General features: G+C 35.2%; 4 protein-coding genes across 14 annotated transcripts; 2 read left to right on the forward strand and 2 right to left on the reverse strand.

Moving 5' to 3' along the window:
• Window positions 1-192: 192 nt before the first annotated feature.
• LOC116344752 (protein O-mannosyl-transferase TMTC1-like) lies at window positions 193-4,362 on the reverse strand. 2 transcript variants are annotated; one of them, XM_031773481.1, is made up of 13 exons: window positions 4,245-4,340; window positions 4,066-4,145; window positions 3,443-3,956; window positions 3,125-3,342; window positions 2,844-3,040; window positions 2,586-2,620; window positions 2,472-2,497; window positions 1,874-2,052; window positions 1,328-1,810; window positions 1,107-1,248; window positions 711-1,032; window positions 441-647; window positions 215-315 (listed from the first exon to the last, which is right to left on the reverse strand). In XM_031773481.1, the coding sequence occupies exons 2-12, from the start codon at window positions 4,087-4,089 to the stop codon at window positions 481-483; spliced, it is 2,307 nt and encodes a 768-aa protein (XP_031629341.1). In that variant the 5' UTR covers window positions 4,090-4,145; window positions 4,245-4,340; the 3' UTR covers window positions 215-315; window positions 441-480. The 2 variants fall into 2 exon arrangements, with proteins under 2 accessions (XP_031629340.1, XP_031629341.1); XM_031773480.1 differs by having other exon boundaries at window positions 193-315; window positions 4,066-4,362.
• Window positions 4,363-5,551: 1,189 nt separating this feature from the next.
• LOC116344881 lies at window positions 5,552-6,192 on the reverse strand. The gene is made up of 2 exons (XM_031773719.1): window positions 6,118-6,192; window positions 5,552-6,040 (listed from the first exon to the last, which is right to left on the reverse strand). The coding sequence occupies exons 1-2, from the start codon at window positions 6,161-6,163 to the stop codon at window positions 5,634-5,636; spliced, it is 453 nt and encodes a 150-aa protein (XP_031629579.1). The 5' UTR covers window positions 6,164-6,192; the 3' UTR covers window positions 5,552-5,633.
• Window positions 6,193-9,410: 3,218 nt separating this feature from the next.
• Window positions 9,411-18,408, forward strand: LOC116344739 (probable phosphorylase b kinase regulatory subunit alpha). 10 transcript variants are annotated; one of them, XM_031773446.1, is made up of 19 exons: window positions 9,412-9,558; window positions 9,620-10,080; window positions 10,140-10,547; window positions 10,631-10,803; window positions 10,887-11,060; window positions 11,147-11,441; window positions 11,519-11,584; window positions 11,651-11,821; window positions 11,886-12,038; window positions 13,254-13,404; window positions 14,284-14,448; window positions 14,524-14,949; window positions 15,123-15,296; window positions 16,440-16,618; window positions 16,728-16,838; window positions 16,942-17,070; window positions 17,140-17,278; window positions 17,353-17,564; window positions 17,629-18,408. In XM_031773446.1, exons 2-19 carry the CDS (start codon window positions 9,952-9,954, stop codon window positions 18,109-18,111), a joined length of 3,738 nt encoding a protein of 1,245 aa, XP_031629306.1. In that variant the 5' UTR covers window positions 9,412-9,558; window positions 9,620-9,951; the 3' UTR covers window positions 18,112-18,408. The 10 variants fall into 10 exon arrangements, with proteins under 10 accessions (XP_031629307.1, XP_031629314.1, XP_031629316.1 ...); XM_031773447.1 differs by lacking the exon at window positions 13,254-13,404 and adding an exon at window positions 12,305-12,452 and having other exon boundaries at window positions 9,411-10,080; XM_031773454.1 differs by lacking the exon at window positions 13,254-13,404 and adding an exon at window positions 12,305-12,452 and having other exon boundaries at window positions 9,411-10,080; window positions 14,524-14,916; window positions 16,443-16,618.
• A 230-nt stretch (window positions 18,409-18,638) lies between these two features.
• On the forward strand, window positions 18,639-20,040 carry LOC116344757 (cell wall integrity and stress response component 2). Its single transcript, XM_031773487.1, has one exon. The coding sequence runs from the start codon at window positions 18,915-18,917 to the stop codon at window positions 19,737-19,739; it is 825 nt and encodes a 274-aa protein (XP_031629347.1). The 5' UTR covers window positions 18,639-18,914; the 3' UTR covers window positions 19,740-20,040.
• The last annotated feature ends 651 nt before the right edge of the window (window positions 20,041-20,691 follow it).

Here is a 20,691-nt window from a genome sequence, read left to right on the forward strand (position 1 = left end):
TAAAATTAAATGAATAATCACACGTTTTTTCTTTGACTTTACCTAGAGTTGATCAGAAAAAAAGAATGGAAAAAATGGAAATTAATCAATAGGTAATGGAACAGAATGGAAAATGAATCGAAGGAATGGATCAGGAATTGTAGAGTAATGGAATAGTAATTTTTAAGTAAGTATGCCTTTGACTTTACCTTTAGAGGCAATGCATTCATTCTGAACTTGAAACCACAAGTGTGGTTGAGCCCATTTATCAATTCCAAGAAATAAAGATCCACAGATAATTGAGACGACTGATACATTGTGAGTATTGTTAATGCTCTATAGTTTATGCATGTTCGTGCCAAGTAAAAAAGTCACAATGAAAGCGATTTCAGAGTAAAAAGAAACAGATTCATCAAATTTTAAAATACTCTATTGAACTTTAATTTATTTTACGAAAATACCCGCAATTTCTTTACATTACATCAAAACTGGTTGCTTTGGTTATTTTTTCATGGCCAATTCTTCGAGCTGTTCTGCAGTTTTAATGGTCGCATTGGTTATACGCATGCCTGGCTCAATTTTCTTAACGAATTCCTTAAACTTGGGCTTCTTATTTGGCAACAATTTGTACAGTTTTTCAAGGTATTTCATTTTTTTCTTTGGCATACCTAAGGGGAGAATCACAAAAGAAAAGAATACAATTAATTTAACTTTCAATAACTTTGGCATACCACGTGTTTTATACTGAACGGCCAGATGAAAGTGTGCGTTTAGGTCATTTGGTCTTATTTCGAGAACACGAAGAAACAACTTTTCGCTTCTCGCGAATCCAAAGCCGCGTTGAACAAGTAACTGTGCGACAGTAGTCAATTTTAGTATGTTCATTGATTTATAGAAATCCAAAGCGTCAATTGTTTTCTCGACCATTTCCCTGGGACCATAATCAAAATAAAACATAATCAGATTGTAATGCGCCAGACCTGATGTTGGATTACATTCTATGCTTTTACGGAAGTAGGCTTCACCTTCCGCGAATCTTCCCATTCGGAAATACTGCAGATGGAATTAAAAAAAAAAACAGGAAATTAGCTCAGAATTAGTTTTTGTGGTATCATATTGCATCTTACCAAAGTGCCCAAGTTGTACATAATTACTTCGTTGTTCGGATGCAAACTGGCTGCTTTGTGATAGGCTGCCTCCGCTTTCTCAAAATCTTGCGTCAATCCATAAGCTATGGCCAAATTCATCCAAGCACGTGCATAAGCCGGACTAGTAGTGAAAAAGATGTTTGAAGCAAATATTAAAAATAGATCGGAGAGCAAATCAAATTGCATAAAACTAAACTCACTCCAATTCGATTGTTCTTCGGAGAGTTGTGATGGCTTGATCATAATCGCCAAGAGCTCGATACGCATTGCCCATTGCCATCATTGCAAAAATATTAGCTGGATCTTTTTGGTGTGCAACCATACTAAATTCAAGCGCAGCGGGAAAATCTTGAGTGAGATGGCTTATTTGAGCAAGATTAAAGTACATCTTTGAATTATTCGGACAAATTCGCAGCGCTGATGTGAATAACGTTTTACTGTCTTGCCAGTCCCAAGATCTTTCAATGGTTCGACCAGCAAAAATCAGCAATAGGACAAATATAGCCATTCCAATCGCTTTCGGATAAAGCTCGTGCCCCCGACTGTATGCAATTGCAATACAGATACAGTACCCTATTGAAGGAATGTACAAAATTCGATCAGCCAACACAAAGCCGACGGTAATGATATGTGAGGATGGTAAATATGAGATGATCGCCCATGCAACTGCTATCTGCACTTCTCTGTATAAACAGTTATGAAAATGAATGATAATCTTAGCGAATGACATCCATGCTAGATCTTACTTTACACCACTTTGATAGAGACCACCGCAAACATAGAATGCCAAAAACGTTGGTATTAATCGATAATCCGTCCATGATTCAATTAGATCGAGTGAGCCGTATGACCAATCGCAGCATAGCCACGATGGAAAAATCAGAAGCCATCCATTTAGCGCAGCAACGTAAAGTGACGACATAAACTACAGACAAAGAATGACAGTGTGTCCGCCCGTCAGGTCCGAAAGCCTTAGCAAATTCCCGGACGTCCGGTCCGATGTTCGTACAGTTTACATTGGATTTCGGACGTCCGGTCCGACTGTCCGAAAATGAGAACGGACTTTCGGATTTTTGCTCGGATTGTGATGGAACACATTTTCGATAAACGTCCGAATGTCCGTTCCCATTTTCGGACAGTCAGACCGGACGTCCGAAGGCCTTAGCAAATTCCCGGACGTCGGATCGGACGTCCGGGAATTTGCTAAGGCTTTCGGACCGGACAAAATTGGACAAATTTCTGTCCGTCTGTGTCCGGTTGACACCTTTAAATGACACTCAATTAATTCAACGACAAAGAAGTTCAGACTTCCAGTTAGGACGATTTTACTGCACTTTGACTTACTCTAACAAATAGATCCGGATGAGCAGCTGTTTAATTGCAAATTGGACAAAACATAAATAAATTATTCATTGCTGTTATAGGTTATTTAAGCGATTCCGCCAAACACAAACTTACCCAGTGGATTTTCACGAGGTGAAAAATTCGGCAAACTGAAAATTCCGTTTATTTTTAGTTGAATGTCGACAAGATGGTCTTCGATTAAAAAAATTGTAGAAAAAACTAGGGGGAGACACGGACTTTGGTATTGCTAATTTTTCATTTGAAGGACCTAATAAGTCCTAATTTTTCTTGGTTTTCTTAGTTTTTTAGTCTGTGTCCACACCCTAGAGAAAAAAGCAATGAATTTGGATGATAGAATGTTATTGAACCAACCTGAATAGTCCTGAATATCCACGAATTAGCATCAATGCGATTGTCATCACAATCAATATCAAAAAACGCGTTTGAAGCTTCGGATTTCTCTCCACCCACAATCGCCAATTGTACCAATTTCTCGCAACGTAACGTTGATTGCGCACACATTCTGGCGGTTTTGTGTTGTTCAAGACGTCGTACACAGCACAAAATGGCTGAAATTTTTTTTTTGAATCTTATTAGGAATAAATTGCTTGTAAATGTTTTGCATGAATCAAATGTGATTTAGAAAATCATACCAAAACTGTTATTCCAAGCTCTTTACTGAACAAAGCACCTACTGCACAGGTAAATAAAGAAATGTATTTCACCGCGTGAATTGCGCCCGAATTTTTGTTTGCTGCAGCGGCTCCCGGTGCCAAGTTTTTTGGATGTTTTTTCTTTTTTTTCTGACCTGCACCATTTTTCTTTTCCTTTTCGTCGTATTCAACTCCATATTCATCGTCTTCTGCCTCAGCTGAAGTAGAAATGGAGTCAATTTATTTTCAAATTGGGTTTTAGATCAAGAGCGACGACGAAATAGCGAATAAGATATATTCATACAGTTAGGTACCAACCTTCAAGTATATACAAATATTGAAGTACGGCCAGCAGATAAAAAAACGTGCATAAGATATCCGCACGACCAACCACGGAGAAAATAACTTCGACATGAATGGGATGAGCGGCGAAAAGTAGCGACGCATACACTGGCAACCAATAGCCTCTTACACCCTTTTCGAACATTTTCTTCAGTGTAAAATACAGCGTAATACTTGTACATCCGTGCAACACTGCGTTCACAATTTTCATTCGGGTCGCCAACATAAAAGATTTGCACCATTGCCGAAATTCATACGCATACATTAGAGTTACCAACGGCCGAAATGATTTGTGACTATTCGGATGATTAATATCCTGACCCCAAAAATCATGACTGAAAACTGATTGAATTGTTTCAAATGCCGATCGAGAGATGTTTGTTACGTCGGCATTTTGTTCAACGGCCACTTCATCATCGTATACAAATTCATGTTTGTAAACCAAATTCGGCGTAAAACATATTAAGCACGTCACGATAATCAGAAACACCTACGAATGTATCGAAAATTTAAAATATAACGATTTAGTTGACAAATACATATTCAAGAGAACAATCGACCTGAGGGAAGAATATCGAATTTGTGATTGGTTTATTTACCGGTAAAATATCTTCGTGTACCATATCGTATATCGTACGCTATTTTTTCTAGACTAGAAATACGTTCGATGTAGTCACACCTTTAAAAGTATAAATATGAAATTAAAATGTTCACTAGACACAAAATTGACTATTGATTTGGACAAACACAGTTTAACATGACAATTCACGTATTTTACAAGCACTTAGCGGATTTTTTCTGGCACATTGCTCCAGCACATGTGTTCTTATCACCGAATCAACAGCTATTATGAAAATCTATTCCTGTGCATTTTTGGTTTATCTAATTCGTTCTCAATCAGAATATGCACACTGTTATCTGTCAATGTCATTGTCATTTTTATACCAATAAGATAAACATCATTGTATGTGTAGTGCCATTCGTTTTGCACAGCTGTTCAATCAGAACACAACACCAATACATAGACGCAGAACGCACGCATGTTCACTGACACACGAGCTGTTAGGGAATGATAAACTCAAACTTGTGTATTCGCGCCAATTATATGCGACAGCTTCATATTCGGGCTACATTTTTTTGTACAGAAAATGCATAGAAATAATGATTAAAGTACCAATTCTTCATTTGGTGGATTGTTTTCATGCGAGTGGTGACTTTGTAGTTCTATACACTTCGGTTGTACGACTAGCTTGACAATTGTATTTGCAGCTGATGGACAGGGGCTAAACCTACCATCACTTACAATGGCAAATAATGTAAAAAACTGCATGATGGCGCCATCTCTATGTGCTCATGAAAATTAGAACAAAAAGTTTGTGTAGAATGTTAATTGTTTGAAGTTTGAATACGGAATCATTTGTTGTGACGTCTGTCATTTTACGCTCGATAAAGATATACCGTGTAAATTGAACAAAAACCGATTTATTATTTGTATTTAGTGAATTTGTGATGGAAAATAAATTGAAATTACTTTGCACAGTTTGTGTCATCAAAATTAACTGCGAGGACGTTGCATATCACATGGTTTTTCTTCACACAAAATCAGTTGACATTTTTGACTTTTTCGCACCAAAAAAAAAATGTTTTAATTGCCTTTGGTGCTCGTTTGGATCGCGAGTTCAATGCCAAGCACATAGAGATGTCGCTCGGAACGTGAAGCTCAAAAAAAATATACAGGTGATATAGAAAGCAAGTGATGGTAGGGCTAAACGAGTATGTGCACATTGTGCACTTTGCATAAAGGTTTGTTTTGTCTATTTGAATGCGCACAAATACAATCAGCTGAACCAAACATATGACGAATATCTCCATATTTGGCGAATTAATTAATTTATTTATTTTTTATATTGTATTGTAGCTTAAAAGTGAGAGCAAGTTTATTCGATGTTCTTCACATGAAGTGTTTGCAAAAATGAATTGATGATTATATCATAGACATATTCTTTACGTGTTTTTGAAATATTTTTGCCAAACTTCAATATTTTTTGTATTATAATTTTTTTTTCCAGAAAAATAATAACCAGATAAAATTATTCATCATTTATTCATTTCGTTTTATAAAATTTTCGAACCATTTTAATCGTTTATAGAATTTTCATAGATATTTTTATATTTTATTGACATCAGAGACTTTGACCTTCTTTTTAATTAAACCTGGATTCCCAATGCAACATGTTGAAGGAAAATTTCTGTCATAAAAGTGTTGCGTGTGTATTTTCTTGTTATAGTCTCCATCATTGATGAATACAAAGCCTTGTTTAGTCTTAACACAATATTCAGTCCAGGATACTGGTGTCCCTAAATCTCTACAGCAACTGCAACATTTAGCTTTATCTACTTGTTCCCAATTCATTGCTTGATTTGCTGCTACAGCGCTATTAAAGTCATTTTCAGTACCAAACATTTTAATTGTTACTTTTCGAAATTTTTCATCTGGTTTCCCTTTGCTTCCAACATAAACTTCCACAGATCTTCCACAAATGAAGGTCAAACTCCATGCCAGATTACATTGAACTAAAACCAATTAAAGTAGAAGATTCGAACTTTTTAACAATTTTTTAGTAATCTTTAAATAATCAACTAAAACTTACCGATTATTAGGAGAAATAATGAAAAGAATCGCGTATTCAACTCCATTGAAAAGTATTTGGTATCTTCAGAGAAAATTAACTAACAACTGAATTGAAAACGCCTGGGCACTAGACTTTTTATAGTCATTGGTAAACAAGTCGAAATTGAAAAGTTGTGGAAATATTTTCAACTTAAATGATGAATTTTTTACATTTGTTACAATTATTTTTTTTTCATTAAGTTCAGAAAAAAGCAAACAATTTGAATATAATTGAGTCAATATTTGGTTCTCAATAACATCGCTGACTCAATTGTTGTTTGGGAAACATAGATGGGGATACTTTTTTCGTAGGGGGAGGGGCAAATGGTATGCGGCCGGAGGGGGGAGTCAACCAAAAAAAAAATGATGTTTTTTCGTTTCGTTAAATGATTGAAATGAATAAATTTGCTTGGTGAAATACGTAGGTTGCTCCATAATTTTTTTTAAAATGGTACTTATAGTGTTGCCCGATGTAAACCATTGTCATATTCGTAAAGTTTGATGTTTTGGTATGTATTCGTGCCCTGAACCTTTTGTCGTACGAACGCTATTTGTATTGTTTACAGTGACTGGTAAACTGCGACTCAACAAAAAAATGAATTTTACACGTGAAGATTTTCGTAAAATGATTTACTACGATTTTCGAAGTAAATTATCTCAACAACAGTGTTTCGATCGACTTCATTTGGCCTTTGGCAATGAAGCACCAACCCTTCAGACAATTTATAACTGGTACCGAGAATTCCGTTGCGGTCGTAGTTCGCTCAAAGACGAGTTTCATACAGGTCGTCCAAAATCGGCTGTTGTGCCACAAAACATCGATGCTGTCAGAAAACTGATTATGGAAGATCGTCATGTGACCTACCGTGAGATTGAGGCATCTTTGGGCATTTCATCCCACAGCATACATACAATTTTGCATGAACATTTAGCCGTAAAAAAGATTTGCTCTCGTTGGATCCCACATAAATTGACCGATGAACAAAAAATGGCTCGTGTGAGTTGGTGTAAAGAAATGCTCAAGAAATTCAATCGTGGTGCTTCAAAAGACGTTAATAAAATCGTCACTGGTGACGAATCGTGGATATATGCCTATGAGCCCGAAACGAAACAGCAGTCGACTGTATGGGTCTTCCAAAATGAAGATAACCCAACGAAAGTTGTTCGAGCAAGAAGCACTTCGAAGCGAATGGTCGCCTGTTTTTTCGGGAGAAGTGGTCATGTGGCAACCGTTCCACTAGAGGATCGTAAGACCGTCAATTCTGATTGGTATACCACCATTTGTTTGCCCGAAGTGTTTGGTGAAATAAGAAAAAACAACCACCGTCGCAAAATAATTCTTCATCACGATAATGCGAGCTCTCACACATCTTTTCAAACTACTCGATTTTTGACCGGTCAAAACATCGAACTGATGGGTCATCCACCGTACAGTCCTGACCTGGCACCCAATGACTTTTTTTTGTTCCCAAGCGTGAAGAAAAAACTACGTGGTCAACGATTTTCGACACCAGAAGAAGCAGTTGAAGCGTTCAAGACACACGTTTTGGAGATATCAGTTTCGGAGTGGCACGGATGCTATGACAAATGGTTTCATCGAATGCAAAAGTGTATCGATCATCTCGGGGAATATTTTGAAAAACAATAAAACCATTTTCGACAAAAAACAACTGTGTTATATATGTTTTTAAAAAAAATTATGGAGCAACCCTCGTAGAACATTGTTAGGAAATTTTTCTCTGTGACTTTGGTTTTTGAATCAAATGCGTTGTCACTTTCGTACGTACGAGAGTAAGTCTTCATAGCTTTGAAATGCGGAACAGAGGAGGGCAAATCGCATTTTTTGTTTTTGTAAGGGGGGTAATTTTCAATTTTTGCAGACCGGGGCATTCCATCTTAATTGGTAAATACAACGCACCCCAACTCCTATCTCAAATAAATCTTAACACTGGAACTAGAACACTACGCAATCCTGAATTTATTCGTCTTCAAACATGCCGCACTGATTATTCCACTCAATCGTCATTCAATAATGCTTGTCGTATCTTCAACTATGCTTCTCTATTCATCGATCCATCGTTGCCACACTATCAATTTCGACAAAAGCTCCTTAGTCTCCCTGATTCTGCTTTTGGATCATGGGCTAGTTTGTGAAGCTGATTGCATACATTTGTGATATATTGAAATAAATTAGAATTAAATTAGAGAGAAAGGCAATGGAAAACAAAACCAAAAAAGAAAGAAAAATACTTTGAAATTTTTTTAGTCATGATAATAATTCAATTATTTTCTCATTTCTAGTCTGACTGATTATCAATTGATATTCACACCTAACAAATTATTTATTTTCACCTAAAAAATTATGTATTTATATAATTTTCACCTAACTATTTGATTATTTAACTTAAACTCTCATTATACATATATTATATATATACTCTGTAAAAATACCCAAGTTCAGCCAGCACTTGGCGGTGAAATAAATAAATCTAAAAAAAAAAAATACCGCACGTGTGTGTGACAGTGGGGGGGCAAAACATGGAAACCCCCCTCTCCCCACCTATGTTTGGGAAACCTATAAAAAAATATTTTATTATACGCCAGATAATAAAACAAATCTAGGAATTATTTTGGCGACATAGAATCGTATTTCTAGCAATAATTAATCAGATTATTAGCCTATTATATAAAATATTTTAATGATTACTTAATTATATGAAGAAAAGCAAACGACGTTAATAATACATATGCAATCAAATTTAATCGAAAAAAAAACATCTTAAATTGTAAACTCTTTCTTCGCATTAAAAAAAACAGTTATAATATACATAATAATGAGATTAACACATATGGTCTCAGAAAAATCAATGCTGGATGATTCAGATTATCACTCTAGAAGAAGAAGCTAGTGCGGGCAAATGTGATTTTGCCGAAAAGTCGAGTTAGCTACCGAAATTAATTATACCTCTTGAATTCAGCTTATTCATGGTCATGGTGTGTGTCTGGATCTATGTAGTTCTCATGCAAGAATTTTTCATTTTTCCTGTGTCTGTTTGTGTTCACACAAGGAAATATTCTGTAAATTTACATTCTTCACGATCATAAATATTCATAACGGGCATTCCGTCATGAAAACAAACAAGAAAAAAATTATATGGCGTCTCCACTGTGCGTTTGACAGTTGGGTTTCGAGCTATCACACAACATTCATGACTACCAATCTGACTGTCCCATTGAATTCTAATAGATAATGACATTGACATGACATTTATTTAATTTAGTTTGAGTGGTTGGTTAATTGCGCGAACAAAGGCGAAAAAGGAGTGAAAAATCCATTTTAATGGTTTTTTCCAATCACTTTTTCCCAAATTCGTTTCGCCATTGTTTGCCAAAAAGATATAACCACAAATAAAATTTTCAGGTGATTGAAATTGACAAATTTCCCAAAAACAAAACGAATTTGACCTGTTTTCGCAATACAGTACTATTACGTCGAATACGGTGCATGTATATTGTGGTCATTGAAAAGTGACGTGTATTTTTGTTCAAATAAAAAGAATACGAAGCAATATGACCAACAAAAGTGCATAAAGTGACATTGTTTCATAATATCGTGTCGGTCATTTTGTGAAAAGAACACGTTCTGGAGCAATTTGAATAGCAGAGAATAAAAAGAGGACGTAATTAGTGTATGTGATTGAATAGCACACGGCTACCAAATATCAGAGTATTCGCGTGTGCTGAAAAAACGACATCTGTCAAACGAAAACATTTTTAAACCGTCCCGTCCCATTAAAAGTAAGCTTTAAACACAATGCGAAGCAGAAGTAATTCAGGTGTTCGTTTGGACCAATACCAACGAATTGTACACAGATTAATAATAGCACATCAGCAACCTGTGACTGGTTTATTTCCAGCATCTCCGAACAATTCACATGCATGGGTAAGCATAGAATTTGGATTTTTTTTTTCATTTTGCTCTTAAACTGAATCATTTTGTAGATTCGTGATAATGTCTACTGCATATTGGCCGTTTGGGGCTTATCAATGGCATACAAAAAAATCGCTGATCAAGATGAAGACAGAGCTAAAGCATACGAATTGGAGCAGAGCTGTGTTAAATTGATGAGAGGCCTCTTGATGGCCATGATGCAACAGAAGGAAAAAGTGGAAAAATTTAAAACAACTCAGAATCCTCTCGACTCTCTTCATGCCAAATATTCAAGCCGCAATGGACAAACTGTTGTTAAGGACAATGAATGGGGACATTTGCAAATCGATGCGATTTCATTGTATTTGCTCATATTGGGACAAATGACTGCAAGCGGTTTGCAAATTATTTTCTCACTGGATGAAGTGGCTTTCATTCAAAATCTTGTATTCTATATTGAATCAGCATATTGCATTCCGGTTAGTGTCATATTAAAAAAAAAATCTCATTTTTATATCATATATTATTGCTGGTAATTTACTAATACTCTTCTCATCGGTAGGACTACGGAATATGGGAGCGAGGCGATAAGACAAATCATGGATTACCTGAGTTAAATGCCAGTTCGATTGGTATGGCTAAAGCCGCATTAGAAGCACTCAATGAGCTTGATTTGTTTGGTGCCCGCGGTGGATCCGCTAGCGTGATTCATGTCTTAGCTGATGAAGCTCACAAGTATGCATAAAATGGACTTTTTTTGATGACGAAATGTTACGATTATGAGAAAATTCGATTAAATAATGTCTCTATTATCTTAGGTGCCAAGCTGTATTGCAATCAATGTTACCCAGAGAATCAAACTCAAAAGAGCTAGATTCGGGCTTGTTGTCAATCATTGGATTTCCTGCGTTTGCAGTGGATGATCCAGAATTGATCATCAGCACAAGAGAAGCGATAGTCACGAAATTACAGGGAAAATACGGATGCAAACGGTATAAAAATCAAATGAACCTAAACCTGACGAAATTCATTCAGTGAATAATCTATTTTAAATCGAAAAACATTTAATAATTCTCAGATTTCTTCGAGATGGTTATCGAACACCAAAAGAGGATTGTGCTCGACTATATTACGAACGATGGGAATTGAGAATGTTTGAAAACATCGAATGTGAATGGCCATTGTTCTATTCGTATCTTATATTGTTCCACCTATTTCAAGGTGAAAAAATGGCCGTATCAAGGTATGCCGAAAAACTTGAAGAGGTTTTAGTGAAATCCGACGATGGAATGTATTTGATGCCAGAGAGTTATGCTGTGCCAGCCGATGCAGTAACAGCTGAATACACAAATCCGGGCTCACAGCCCCGAGTGGTACCGTATTTACCTTACCGTAATTACCGTGCATAATAGTAGTTTGAATTAATCAAAATAAATTTGAAATCAATCAGATAACCGGTCGCTGTCCATTTTTATGGGGTCAATCACTGTACATCTTAGGTAAATTACTTCAAGAGGTATGAAGCACCAATTTCATTTTGGTTTTATCTACATAAATTTTGATTGAATATTGTTTATTCAAGGGTTTTCTTGCCGTCGGAGAGCTCGATCCATTGAATCGACGATTGGGCGCACAGAAAAAACCAGATGTTGTCGTTCAAGTCGTTATATTGGCAGAAGATAATGAGATACGTGACAAATTAGCTGAACATGATTTACATGTGCAAACAATAGCTGAAGTGGCTCCAATCGAAGTAAGTCATGTTCAATTCAATGGATTTGACAGCGTTTGTATTTCAAATCAATTTTTATCCTTAGGTTCAACCGGCTCGTGTACTTAGTCATCTCTACACTTACTTGGGTCGAAACAAAAAACTTGGTCTGTCTGGCCGAAAGTCGCGTGACGTCGGTATTTTAAGTACGAGCAAATTGTATTCGCTAAAAGATCGAGTGTTTGCATTCACGCCGCAGGTAAATCATTATCGATAAAAACAATTTGAATCGAAACGAGCTGAAAAATCAATCATATCGTCGTTTAGTTTCGACCGGATTTATTTTTTCTTTATTTCTTTTTTAAATGCAATTATTCTTTTCTCTCAAAACAACAACAACAACAACAAATACATAAACAAATGTTTTTGTTACATTGGTGATTTGAATGTACTTGGGATTTAAACAATCGACCGAATGAATACATGTGATTCATGAAATAAAAAAAATCGTACACAATCGGTCAGTTTGTCGATTTGTCACGTTTCTACATCGCGTCTGACAACGAATTGATGATCGACATCTTAAAAGGAGAAATTAATTTCTTAAAATCGGCATGGCAATGTCTGGGGCGGCCTCTGATAACGCTTGTGATAAAGCGTCAAGTTCATTTAGGTCGGTGTTTTTAAAATGTGTTTATTATTCTGTTAATTTATTCATCCAGGGTGACATTCATGTACTCCGTAACGTTTTATATAGTACTTACTTAAACTTCCACAAACTAAGCTTCATTTGAAACCAACCAAAAAAAAGAGCAATGTTCAGTAACGAAGATGTTTGTTTTTTCAAAAGCACTGTAGCCAATTGACAAACTACAGTGCGGATTGTAAAATTACTTTATCCAATTCTCATAATGCATTTTTTACCATTTTTCTTACATTTGAATTTGTTTTAAATTCGTTGTTTGTATCTATGTGATATTTCATTTTCATTCACGTGTAAAATATCTCTTCTCCCATTTTTTTAAAATAATTTTGAATTTGTATTCCTGTCATTTTCTTTGATAATCTAATTTCTTACGCTATTTGTATTTATTTTTAGAAAACGTTCTTATTTTTGCGTAATTTTATTTGTTGAATATGCATTGAAGATTGGTTAAGGGTAAAGATATCAATTTTAAGAGAGTAAAAAATTGTAGAAGATGACCTTTGTTTGCTATTGTTGTTTTGAGTTGAACCCCTAGATCTTAGAACAATCCCCGTATCGATGATTTCGACAAATTCGTGCATCTAATGAATTGCATACGTATTAAGAAATAGACTGTGAGATATTTAAATTATAAATTCAAAAAAAAAAAAAAAACAATTTCTGGCCGATTATTTCGATTTGACTCATTCAAAATTACAAAAAAATCATTTTATCAAAATTACACAATTGATACATATTCAACGATACTCGAATCTATTACAAATGTAGAATTTCGACTACGAAGAATACTATACAACACGCGATCCATCGCTTCTTGCTAGCATTTTCACAACTAATCTGGCATTTTTAAGTAATAATTGGCGTCATTGCCTAGGAAGACCAACAATAACCTTACTCGCCACTACTCACTATCTACTAGGTAAATTATAGATTTTTACTACACACATAGTTTTCCTCTATTTTTTTAAAAGTAGAATAGACTTTTTTTACATAAATTTATATCCGAAGTACCGTATTTTTTTGTCTTTTTCTTTTAAAAGTTAGCAGATGCACAATTTAATTGAAATCAAATCCCGTGTCGACACAAACCTTTTTGAATGACATGCCTGCCATTCCATATGTCAAGGAAATGAACGGCGTATTTTTCTTCGATATTATAAGTGATTTCATATAAACGCAGTGTATAACTAATAAAAGTCATCAAAACCATGACTTTGTTGTAAAATTATTGCAACTGGAATAGCATGTAAGCCCTTCAAAAGGAATGTGAAGCACACACGGGATTATTATCCGAAAATTGGGTAGTTTTCATTTCGAACATGGCATGTTACTGCATTTGCAAATTATTTTCGTTTTATTTGTATGTTTCGTTTTATTTATGTTATTTGATTGTTTGGACGAGTGTTTTTGATTAATTTGTCGATTACTTCGTAAACGTGCTTACAAATCACAAGCTGTGAATCAATCAACTTTAATCACTGTTCATAAGTAATTAAACAGTGTAAACTGTTCACAGTGTTCGTAATCACACTTCGTAAAACCACTTTAGTTTATTTTTTTTATAATTTAATTGAGTAGATAAGATGTGTTATTTATTTAAAAATTCAATTTAAATTCGATTACGCTGAAAAGAACAATTGTTTTGTAGAAGCTTCACGTAGAACTTATTCGCATGGTGGTTTTGATTGCATCTGCGTTAAGATATTTTCCTTATTTTGTTTTGTATAATATTTTTTCTACTTTATTTAAAAAATGTTGCCTTCTTTGAATGAAATTGTAATAAGAGATTTTTACACAGATCATGGTCGGGTTCCATTGGCAATGGTTCAGACAATGAAAAAATTGAAGTCGGGCTACATCAACGGCACACGAGTAATGCTCGGACATCTTGGCGACTTTTTAAACACGTCTGCAATCACAGATTTAAGCTTTTTGGGATCGCAAGAAGATGGCTATCCAGATCGTACGTACTTTAATGTCTTGTGACCTTCTCATAATTCTAAATACAAACTTTATTTTTTTCTTCTTTTGAAAAAAGGACTTAATCCCGATGTACAGGCTTATTTGAATGAGCACTTGTTCCGTTCGTTCAGTCACAAAAGTACGGTGAGTGTTCGTCAAACAACATTGCGGCCGCGTCAATTAAGACGACGAATGTCATGCAAGGGTGCGATCAAGAAGACTCGATCGATCAATGCCGATTCAGAGACACTCGGAATGGAAGGAAATGTGATTGAGCGTCGTACATCGAGCGCCCAATTGACCCAATTATGGTCAGATGCACGTCAGCATACTGCTCCATCAACATCGACAGCCACATCACCCACTGCAGTGCCAGCATACTCGAATATATTCGTAACACCGCCGGATTATGATCATCGTCCGCATTTGGAGCGCTCACATGAGATGGATAAACCGGAGATCGGAGAAAGTAAGCTATCTCAAATCAAGGATAAACACGATGGTGAGACTCAAAATTCAATTTTTTTTTTTCATTTGACATTGGATTTTTTTTAACTATTTTTTCTCTTCTTTTGAAAACAACAATTTTGGATTGACGAACTTTTCCGGATTTAAAAGAGACAACTTGATTTATATTTAGATTAACTTAAATATGGAAAATTGTGACTTTTTCAGTTCCTAAAATACAGCTGGGAGCAGCGGTACGACCAAATCGTAATGCTGACACCAATTTTGCCGACACCGAAGTACAAGAGCTAATTGCCATGCTACGTGAAACCGAGAACCTTGAAGAGCAAGGAGATATTTTACAGTATCTCGTAGATAATCAAGGTCTCGATTTCAATACAGGTAAGAATTTTAATTTTTAAATTTTCTTTTCATTCAAACCCTTCCCGTCCATCCAATGTAATGATTTTTTTTTTTAATTATTTATATTCAATGGAATGCAATGACGTTATGTGTCACGTTTGTTGAAACTGTCTGTCTCTCTGTATTATTATTCATTGGATTGCATGCAATATCCTATATTCAATTCTGTATCGAATCAATATTTGTTTTTATTTAAATCTGAAGTGATCGTGTTATCCATTTTTTTTGGAATAAAATTAATCGAACAAAGAATGAAATGAAAAACTAATATTTAAACTGATTTTGATGATGAAACATAACAATAAATTTTTAAATTACTTTATATTAGCAATGAGTATGATTTCTTCCCTTCTGCGTAATGTATACCTACTAAAAGCATGTATTCACACAATTCTTCGGATCGAATGACAATTGATATAAAAATGCCGTTAATATATATATATATATATACAAATTAATCTATTAATTGAAGGTGTCTCAGTTTAAATTTACCTCCCAAATGTAAATAAACGCAATTGGTTCTGTGATATCGAAACTTCAACACAGCAAACTAAACGAAATACAGGCACATAAAAACACACACGCACACACAACATGTATATACTTATACACGTACACTTGGATATTTTTCGTATATTTATCCCTTAATATTGCATTTTTGTATATAATTTTTCATGTTTTAATTTCTTATTACAAATTATGTAAAACGAAGAAAGAAAATCCAAAGATAAATTTTCCTTGCGATTCTGTACGGTGTACAGCATGGCAATCCCGAATCCAAAACACAAAAACAGACACATCAACATCAAATCATACCGAAAAAAAAAACAACAACAAAATTAACCAATTTATATTTCTCTTTTCTTTTTAATGCTCTTCATTTTATGCATATTTATACATAAAATAAAAAAAAACTGGACCGTTTTTATTTGGGAAAAAATGAAAACTAATGACAAAAAAACATTCATATGGTTTGTGCTGGGTAATTTATGCAACAATCTGAATTAACTGAACATCAAAATTCTGCTCTGTCCCCATTTTTGGAATACACACATATATGAAACACTTTCTCTATTTTTATTGCGGCGATTTGCGTGCAATTTGCCAATAAACACTGAATAGTAGATAAAATCAAAACTTTTTCTACATCTGAAGGAATGTTAGAAGATGGAAAAGTGGTGACCGTGCGAATGCTATTGAAGGGACTATATGAAAAGGCATGCCAACAGAAGCTTTGGGGACTCGTTCGACATACGGCAGGTATGCTTGGAAAACGCGTTGAGGACCTCGCCAAAGCAATTGTAAGTAAAATAAATTAAGAAAATTATTTGTTCAGAAAGGGAAAATGTGTTTCGCCACAGTTAAAGTAGGGTGTACGTAAAATCTAAAAACTGATTTTGTCATTTACAGACCGATCTTCTCGTCAGACAAAAACAAGTGACTGTAGGAATGCCACCGAATAATGAATACACCATAACGGCTCCATTACCGGAGTCAGAGCTCAGACAACTCATTCATGAGGTAGGACTAGGTCATTTGGTGAATAGTCATTACTTCAAGTAGAACGTGACGAAATTTTTGCTATAAATTTGTTACTTTTTAATTCAATTTATACGAATAATAGGCATACGGCGATGATGAATCAACAGCGATGTTAACACAAGAGTTGATGGTCTATTTGGCGATGTTCATCCGTACAGAACCTCAGCTTTTCATTGAGATGCTGCGCTTGCGAGTTGGCCTTATTATTCAGGTAATTTTCTCCACATATTTCCGAAGTTCAATGTAAAATAATGATCGCACATTGGTAATTTTGGAATAGGTTATGGCGAAAGAATTAGCTCGAACCCTGAACTGTGACGGCGAACAAGCATCTGAACATTTGCTCAATTTATCACCGTTCGAGATGAAAAATCTTCTCTATCACATTTTGAGTGGCAAAGAATTTGCTGTCAGCAGTGGTGAGTAATACACATTCCATTTTCAAATACGTATTTCTTTGAAAAATTATAATATAAAAATTGGATATTTGTAGTTGCTCGTGGTAATTTCACGATTGTAAGTACAACATCGGGACGTGTTAGTAAGAAAAGCCAAATCGGTTTAACTCAACCAGAGCCAGAGGATGAGGCGAATTGTGAAATAGACGATCGTCAAGGACAATGGTTGAGACGACGACGCTTAGATGGTGCCTTGAATCGTGTGCCACGTGACTTCTACTCAAGAGTGTGGACAGTTTTGGAAAGAGTAAGCCTAATTTTACTTTAATTTTTCGATTCGAAAATAATAAAACTTCAATAAAAAAATTCAGTGCCAAGGATTGGCTATTGAGGGACGTGTTCTACCGCAAAGTTTAACGCAAGAAATGACACCGGGAGAATTGAAATTTGCCTTAGAAGTTGAGACAGCGTTGAACACCATACCCCAACCGGAATACCGTCAATTAGTGGTGGAAGCATTGATGGTGCTAACATTGGTGACCGAACATAATATGGTTTCGAATTTGGGAGACATCATCTGTGTGGAGCATTTGGTACATAAAGCCAATCAAATTTTCCTTGAAGAACAGCGTAAAATCAATGGTGACGCAATGCTATGCTGTGCCAAGGAAAATAATGAATCTCTATCAAATACAAATGGTCTTTTGTGCGGTGGAGTTGCCTATATATGCCAACATTTCTATGACAGCGCTCCGAGCGGCTCTTACGGAACAATGGTTTATATTGCAAAAGCAGTCGCATCGGTTCTCAACTGTTTACCCAAACATGGTGATGCCGAATGTACCATTTCATAATTTTAAAATGCCAATCAGAGTCAAATCTATATGAATGAACAAATTGTATGTGCAATCCATACAATTAAAACAAACGCATAGCAATAATTCATAGTTGAATGCTTTCTCTAGAAAGCTTTATCCATTTTTCTTCCATATTAACTTATTGTTATGTAAAAAAATTCTAGACAACAAAAAAGTGTTTCATATAGTTTCTTTATTTTGAATTTGTTTGTTAATATAGTGGGAAAGATAATTCTATGACAAAAAAATACTACATTTGTTCAAATTTCAATGAATAAAATTGTGTATCGAATATCGTATTGCATTTTCCTTCCGAATTTCATCATTTTCGTGTACGGTTTTGTTTTGTTAATGAATTACTCTTTTGTTCGAAAATTCGCGCTCTTTGTTATTTCGAAGCCCGAACTGTCATTCATCATGTGCTACCAAATCGGTTATCTGTGTGAATATACATCTGTGTGCATTTGTATTGTAGATTAGTATTCGAGTCTAGACTTGAAGTGAATGGCAAAAATAACACAACATTTGACATTTGATGTGTGTTGAAAGATTGAATTGTTGAGAAAATTGCAACATCTAAAAAAAATCGTGCTATGATAATAGAATAATAAAAAAAAATGTCGCATCTACTTTGATAATCAATTGCATTTTTTATATTGACATTTTAATTTTTCGTTAAATTTCTATTTTTAACTACTATTTGCAGTGACACGCAAATTGCAATCTTCCATGCATTGAAATTACGTAGAATATTTTCTCGTCATTGTGCCAACACGACTCGTTCAACGAACAAACAAAAAATGGTTTTTATTTCGTTAAAATTTTGTGCTATTTCAATTTTTATTACAATTGCATTTCAACCGATTAACGGTGCAACTAATGTATCTACAACGATGCAGCAGCCGGATGATGGATCAAATATAATATTTAGTGATACAGGCATAAGCAAACTCATGGCTAAAAGTCAATCAACGAAACAAATTAGCAGCAGCAGTAACAGCAGCGGGAGTGATCGATCATCAGCAAATGCATCTGAACCTGTTAAACATCGTGGTGTATATCCAACTGATCTTGATAATAATAGCAATAGTACCAAAGCAAGTGATAAAGTATCAACCGAAATGACTGCCAATAAAAAACCGAGTCAGATAGCGTCAAAAGTAGAACAAAAAACGAATTCAACAGTAGATAAAACAGATAAGGCTACGAATTCAACAGCAGCGACAAAACCAACTATTACGACATCCACATCCACATCCACATCCACGTCCACTTCTACAACAACAAGAACAACGACAACGCCAAAAACAACGACAACTGCAATCCCAAAGAAGCCAACAGTCACATGCTCTGTTGAAGATGATCCCGGTGCGTTGGAGTTAGTTCTAGCCAAAAAGCCAGCACAGCCGGAAAAAGAGGGACCCATCGCATTGCAATCATCTGAAACAATTTCGTATCAAGAACAAAAGTCATCGCATAATTTTCTAATGTCAATCATTGGGATGATTGTGGTTGTTCCATTTGTGGTTTTGGTGACAAATTGTGCACTCCGACAGGTTCGTGACTTTTGGTCAAAACGACGTTATCGACGTATGGACTATCTCATTGAAGATATGTACAACTGAAAAATAAAAATTATCATCCTGTCCGCCATTCAAACGATTCGGTTTCTACGTAAAATTGTTCATCGAAGCTTGTGTGATTCACGCGTTTATGGAATATACCAATCAATGTAAATAAATTTAACAGTTAAGCTAGGCGAATCAAATGCACCAATTTTTAACTGAAAAAAAGTGAAATAGATTTACAATACATACAAACACATTTAACAATGTCGAATTTAACGCAAAAGAAATCGTTTTTGACAGTCACTCCTGAAATCCATTCTATCTGATAAATAAAACACATTGATATTTTTGTAATAAATTGAAGGATCTTTTTTATAATGTTTTGAAGTATTTCAGACTTATTGGACGCTTTACATTTAGGTGGGAACGATGGTCTTACTCAGAACGAAAATTTACACAGAAAGACATCTTAACTTAAGAACTTGGATTAATACAAGATGGCCAGATTTATGTAAAAGCTTATAGTTCCAATAATTTAACATTGGGTGATGCCGTCTCATCAATTGTATCATTTTCAAAAGCAACTGACTGACTATTCTCATTCTCAAATTTGGTTTTGATACTTTTCTTAACAGACTTATATTTGCTCACAATGAAAACTATACAGATTAACATTAAGATTAAAACGGCAGCCTTCATCAGTGATTTAACAGTCGTGAGTTCTTCTAAATGACTTTGCAACAAATCAGTGTTTTTATCTTTGGTTGCTTCACCGCTTTCTCCGAACAAATTTGGTTTTTTCAGATGCACGCAATCGATGCCACCCAAGTAGTGTGAAATTGTAGGTTTAATCCACGTTTCTTAGTATTAGTGTATATTTCTTATGGCCAACGGTTGAGTGTGGACAACAGCAATGACATACACATACACATGAATATTCTCTCTCTCTCCTCTCTCTCTCTACGCTCTCAAAACAAGTTTTGATCAAGATCAACGTCTCTGCTTAGTG

This window comes from Contarinia nasturtii, unplaced genomic scaffold (assembly GCF_009176525.2).
Source record: "Contarinia nasturtii isolate CC-2019 unplaced genomic scaffold, AAFC_CNas_1.1 Cnas_scaffold_1182, whole genome shotgun sequence".
NCBI classification, from domain to species: Eukaryota; Metazoa; Arthropoda; class Insecta; order Diptera; family Cecidomyiidae; genus Contarinia; species Contarinia nasturtii.

What these genes read in the sequence shown, in the direction of transcription:
- LOC116344739 (XM_031773445.1), top strand. Translation starts at nt 9,952, where the DNA reads ATGCGAAGCAGAAGTAATTCAGGTGTTCGTTTGGACCAATACCAACGA. An exon ending in AATCAGCATATTGCATTCCG is followed by an intron (nt 10,548 to 10,630) that starts GTTAGTGTCATA and finishes TCTCATCGGTAG; the next exon opens with GACTACGGAATATGGGAGCG. An exon ending in GAGTTGGCCTTATTATTCAG is followed by an intron (nt 17,071 to 17,139) that starts GTAATTTTCTCC and finishes ATTTTGGAATAG; the next exon opens with GTTATGGCGAAAGAATTAGC.
- LOC116344752 (XM_031773480.1), bottom strand. Translation starts at nt 4,089, where the DNA reads ATGGTACACGAAGATATTTTACCG. An exon ending in ATCCGGATCTATTTGTTAGA is followed by an intron (nt 2,053 to 2,471) that starts GTAAGTCAAAGT and finishes CTTTGTCTGTAG; the next exon opens with TTTATGTCGTCACTTTACGT. An exon ending in CTCTATCAAAGTGGTGTAAA is followed by an intron (nt 1,811 to 1,873) that starts GTAAGATCTAGC and finishes CTGTTTATACAG; the next exon opens with AGAAGTGCAGATAGCAGTTG.
- LOC116344881 (XM_031773719.1), bottom strand. Translation starts at nt 6,163, where the DNA reads ATGGAGTTGAATACGCGATTCTTTTCATTATTTCTCCTAATAATCG. An exon ending in ATTATTTCTCCTAATAATCG is followed by an intron (nt 6,041 to 6,117) that starts GTAAGTTTTAGT and finishes AATTGGTTTTAG; the next exon opens with TTCAATGTAATCTGGCATGG.
- LOC116344757 (XM_031773487.1), top strand. Translation starts at nt 18,915, where the DNA reads ATGGTTTTTATTTCGTTAAAATTTTGTGCTATTTCAATTTTTATTACA.